General features: G+C 55.3%; 1 protein-coding gene across 1 annotated transcript; it reads left to right on the top strand.

The window, feature by feature from the left end:
* Positions 1-242: 242 nt before the first annotated feature.
* On the top strand, positions 243-4,645 carry GNLY (granulysin). The gene is made up of 6 exons (XM_032880648.1): positions 243-366; positions 882-1,073; positions 1,668-1,771; positions 2,236-2,319; positions 3,410-3,587; positions 4,477-4,645. The coding sequence occupies exons 2-6, from the start codon at positions 1,022-1,024 to the stop codon at positions 4,557-4,559; spliced, it is 501 nt and encodes a 166-aa protein (XP_032736539.1). The 5' UTR covers positions 243-366; positions 882-1,021; the 3' UTR covers positions 4,560-4,645.
* Positions 4,646-5,185: the final 540 nt, after the last annotated feature.

Here is a 5,185-nt window from a genome sequence, read left to right as displayed (position 1 = left end):
AGTGAGTTCCAGCCCCGGCAGTGCCACCAGCAGCCCGTGTGGCTGAGGTCAGGGCCCCTGCTCTCTGCACCCAGTCTCCTCCTCTGAGCCATGAAGGAGGAGGGTGAAGGGTGCTGGACAAAAGATAAGACACCCTGGGTCATGTGAGTGTCAGGTGAACAGGGCACACAGAACGAGTAAATTCCATGCCATGTTTGGAATCATATATGTGAAATAATTATTTGTGATTTATCTGGTCCCGGATGCTGACTGGGCAGCCTGTGTCTATTGCAGGGGAAGGCCAGTGACGTTCATGCACAGACGAGGACTCAGAGCCCCGGGGAGCTGGGACTAGATCCCTGGCCGGAGCTCACTTTCTCCCCACAGGTTGTCTCTCCCTGTGGACCACGTCACTGACAGGTTGGGCTCTGAGGGAAAAGCCTGCCTCCATGGTGATGGCCAGAAGGCTGGTGAGGAGCTGGGGACCAGAGATTCTTCAGTCCTCATGCTTGGGGTTCACCACCCTGAGGAAGTTGGGCTGGGAGGAGCCGTCAGCATCTACACGGAGGGACCTGTCTCTAAATCCGGCAGAATCGGGTAGCTCTCCGTGGGCTGCTGTGGCTGGGGGAGAGCAGGAATACGGGAGACGGCTGGTGGAGGGAGCCCCCAGAAGGAGGGGGGTGAGAAGGGGGAGGGGGCGGGATGCTCCATGGCCAAGGGCCCCACCTGACCCCTCAGGTGCAGGGATTTCTCTTCCATTAGCACATCCCAGGCAGGGTTGGGGCAGCTGCTGCCCTCCAGCCAACCCCCCACTCAGCTCAGAAAGTTCTAGCAGTGTGTGTGGAGGGAGGTGGAAGATAGTGTGTAACCTCAGAAGAACCCATCCTCCCCCTCTTCTGCAGAAGCTGGTATCTGTGTTTGCGGTAAACCAAGTGACCTGGAGAGGTGGCCTACATGAGAAGCAGGACCCGTCAAGGTCACGTTGTCAGGTGGCCAGCCTGCATAAAGGGGGTGTGGAGGCTGTGTCAGCAGCTGCCCCACCATGACCTTCTGGGCCCTCCTGCTCCTCGCGTCGGTGCTCCTGGCCACCCCAGGTAAGGACATTCCCCATTCCACTTGCAGCGCCTCCTTAGCTGAGGGTAGGGACAGTTCTGGAGAGTGGGCTGGGCCAGGCCACCTGATTTGAATTCTTTGTGGAAGGCAAGAGAAGAAGAAAGACCTCAGAGAGGAGATGAGGGAAGTTTCCTTTAGGTCAGATCTGTGTGCGTGTGTTTTTGTGTGTGTACTTTTTAAAAAAAAAATTTTTATAAACATATAATGTATTATTAGCCCCAGGGGTACAGGTCTGTGAATCGCCAGTGTGCATTTACTTTGGAGAGGGAGAGAGAGAATAGAGACACACAGAGACACACAGAGACAGAGACAGAAGAGGGGTTCATGGATGATGGTAGGGGAGGTATAATCTTTTCCTCCTGTTTTCCAGAAAGAACTAGAGAGCTTGGCTTTGGCACAGAGCCTAGGTCAGAGCAACCCCAGGGCAGAATTTGAGGACAGCGTTCCTGGACTCCTCATAAAGCCCCACCCCTGTCCTGGGCTCTGGCCACCTCCTGGGCTCCCTAGCAGCCAGGAGATCTGACTTTCCCTCCCCTTCCACCTGTGGAGAGATGCTGATGTTGTTTCTTCTGCAGGTCTGACCTTTTCTGGTCTGACCCATGAGGACAATGACCTGTCCATGGCTGACATGTATGAGGAGGAGCAGTTCTTCAAGATCCTGGCTGAGGAGGACCCCAAGGTTGGCAGCTGGCTCCCTGCTCAGCTCCCAGAACAACCCCCCCACCCTGCCCTCGTCACCTCTCCGCCATTGTCTCCTCCCTGGGAGTGCCAGGCGGGACAGCACCTCTCTGCGGGGGGAGGGAGGGGGGCTGTGGGCTGAAGATGCTGATTTTGTGTACACCCCTGCCTGGGTGGGGGGGCCATGATGGTGTCCTCCAGGGTCTGACCAGACACCAGAAGAGGGGGAGATGCTGAGCTGGCTAAGGTGCTATGGGTGTGGGGCAGGGTCTGGAGTGTCAGTCCCAGGAAGACTAGCGGGAACGAGGGCAGGGGCCTACCAGCCCGCTTTAGGCCCTAAAGGACAGAAAGAACATAGACGATCCTGCTGGCTTAGGAGGCACCCCAGAGCCTCATCCTGGGGCCCTGACAAGGGCTATTGGGGGTGTCTGAGAGATCACCTCAGGGGGTATCATTTTCTGACAGGGTGACCAGATAATCACCCCCTGTAAGACGTGTATGGCTATAATCAAGTGGCTGGGAAAAATCCTGAGACACAATCACACGCAGGTAAGGCCTTGCGGTTTGGGGAGCCATCTGCAGGGTGGTCAAGGGCATGAGCGGTGATTCAGGGGTTGGGGGCAGCGCTGAGGCAGGGCCAGAGCTTGTCAGCAGGGAATCTGCAGGCTCCCTTCCTGTGTCTGGTAACTGACTTCAGAAAATCCCCTGAAATGGCACAGCTCTGGGCGCATGAATGTAGGAAGCAGAGTGCGCGTGGTTTCCATTCCCCTGTTAAAGGAAACTTGTCCCCAGAGAAGGTAGGAACTTTGCCCTGTAGCCCCACTGCGTGTGTCCATGGAGGAGCTTTGCGAGGCTGGTTCCAGGGGGGCCTGGGTCGGGACAGATCAACCCCAGCTCTGCCACTCCCTGGCTGCCTGGCTGGGCCCAGCCCTCAGGCTTTCTGAGCCTCGGTTTCCTACCTGAAGAATGAGATGGAAAATAATCCCCGTCTTGCAAGTCGCCCAAGCCTTTTAAAGGAGCTGGCGGGGTGGGACATGCTTGGCTCCCTGTCAGGCCCCGAGTCAGGGCTGATAGTACCAAGAAGACTTGTTTCACCCTCCCTCCCTCCCCTTTGCTCCCTGATTTGGCTCAGCCTCTTGGCGCTGCCCGGCCTTCCCTCAGCCCTGGGTTTTCAGCTTTATCCTCCTTCCCGACTTCAATGGTAGCAAAACATACTTCAATATCGAACGTGCCAAGGCTCCACGCTCTCTCTTCTCCTAACCTTCCTGCCTCAGCCTTGAGCATGAGCCCCAGGCCTGGGACCCAGGCAGCTTGGCAGCAGAACCTTCCATGTGGGTCTAGCGGCCAAGGGCGCTACTCCCCACACAGAGGGCCGAGGGCTGGGGTGATGTTGTGCAGGGCACTGAGACACGACAGGGCCAACTGTCCTCTCAACAGCCGGTGCAGGCCAGGCTTGGGCTGGAGCCTGGGCACGAGGGTCAATCCCAAGATCTCTGGCCCCTGCTTCCATGCACCGTCCCACTCCCGGCATGCCGCGGTCAGTGGGGCCCAGGGCCTCGAGCTGCTGGGGGCCCGCAGGGGGCTGACCCGGGCAGAGCTCCCCTGACTCCTCCATCTTTCTGTGGTGCTCTTACTGCAGGAAGCCATCAAGTGGGCTGTGTCCGTGGTATGCCAGAAGATACACATACCCAAGTGTCTATGTGACAAAACAGTTAAAACAGTTACTAAATGTCTTAGTGCCATCACCAAGGCTCTCGAGAATGACAATTCCCCCCAGAAAATCTGTGTGAAAATCAGGATGTGCAGACCAGAAATAGGTGAGTGCGGAGGGGACAGCAGGGACTCCTGGCTGGAGCCCCGCGAGTGCTGCTTTTCTCACAGGCAATCTTGGGGTGACAGCAGGTCTCCGTCGATGGTCAGCCAGGCACCTGAGCAAGTGGCTCCACCTCGGTGAGACTGAGTGTCCTTACCTGTGAAGGGGATAATAATCTCTATTTCTTTTCTTTTCTTTTTTTTTTTGAGTCATTTTTCCTTTTTAAAAAAATTTAAATCCAATTAATTCACATATAATGTATTATTTGTTTCAGGGTACAGGTCTGTGATTTATCAGTCTTATTGTAACACCCATTGTTCATAACAATCCCTATTTCCTATTTCAAATAAGGATTAAATGAGATGATTATGCATAAGGAGGTTGATACCAGGGAAGTGGTCTCGGATAGGGATACTCCTAGACATCAGAGCCCTGGTTGATCTCCCTTCCCCCACTGGTCTTGGGGGATGGGAGCCAGGCACCAACTTTGCCCAACACCCTGGGGGCCTAAGCACTGGGCTCGGGAACCCCGATGGCACAGAGGGCCCTGCAGTCCCTTCCTCCAGGGCTGCTCAGGCTGTGTCCATGCACATGCCAGGGCTGTAGGACGTGGGGCAGGGAAGGGTCCCCTGAGTGGCTCTGGCAGCACGTTTAACCTTGACTGAGGCTTTGGACTTACAGATCTGGGGTCACCCTGTACAGTGAGCTCCCCACCATTTCCCTTCATGGAGCTTGTGATTTTTATCTCCAAAGCCCCACAGCCTGCTCAGGTTCCTGACTGGGTTTCAGGATGTAACTCTGGGTGTGTTCAGTAGGGGCAGGTGGCTCTGGGTCCCCGTTTCCCCCGAAGACCCCACACACCTGCCCACAGCAGGCTCCTCTCACCACTTCAGGTCTTGGAGCCTCTGGGGCCTTACCGGACCCTCAGGAGAAGCACAGAGTCTTCAACAACCATCGCCAGCTCCTGCCTTCCTAAATCCAGGGTGGACCCTCCAGTTTCCCTCACCAAACTCTTTGTAGCGCCCTCCCCTGGTAGAGAATAAAATGTCATGCAAGCTTGTAGCCACGGCTTCCATTCCTTTGGTGGGTATGAGGGGAGGGGCTGGGAGGCATGCCTGGGGGACCCAGACACTCATTCAGTCCACGTTTACTGTATGTGTCCCGCTCTGTTTAGAGGCTAGGGATTTCGCGGTGAACCAGACAGGGCCATGAAATATGTATGAAGCCTCTAAGAGCTGGGGTACCCCGTGAATATACCCCCAGAAGCTCTCAGACTAGCAGGGGAGAGCAGTAGGCTTGTAGCCGAGATGGCTTTCGGTCATCAGGAACAGAAACCTGTCCTTTGCTTTTCTCTGCAGGAAGCCCCTTTTTTTCTGTTTTGGGGGAGTGTATTGTTTAGGATTCTTTTGCTTGCGAGCAACAGAAATCTTAGGTCATTCTGGCTTAAATGCATAAAGCAATTTATTGGGTGAAATCATTAAACAGTCCATGGATAGCTTCAGGCACAAAATGATCCAGAAATTTGTGGGGTCACCAGAGCTCCGGTCCTGTGAGTTGGCCGTTTTCTCAGTTCCTTCCACCGCTGTGTACTGAGATTGCTCT

The sequence above is a fragment of the Lontra canadensis genome, unplaced genomic scaffold (genome assembly GCF_010015895.1).
Source record: "Lontra canadensis isolate GAN:19392208 unplaced genomic scaffold, GSC_riverotter_1.0 scaffold71, whole genome shotgun sequence".
NCBI lineage: Eukaryota > Metazoa > Chordata > Mammalia > Carnivora > Mustelidae > Lontra > Lontra canadensis.
Note: the sequence above shows the minus strand (reverse complement) of the source record. Positions and strands in the feature narration are given on the sequence as shown.

Coding starts and splice junctions, on each gene's coding strand:
- GNLY (XM_032880648.1), top strand. CDS start 1,022: ATGACCTTCTGGGCCCTCCTGCTCCTCGCGTCGGTGCTCCTGGCCACC. Junction 1,772..2,235: donor TGGCTGAGGAGGACCCCAAG/GTTGGCAGCTGG, acceptor ATTTTCTGACAG/GGTGACCAGATAATCACCCC. Junction 2,320..3,409: donor TGAGACACAATCACACGCAG/GTAAGGCCTTGC, acceptor CTCTTACTGCAG/GAAGCCATCAAGTGGGCTGT.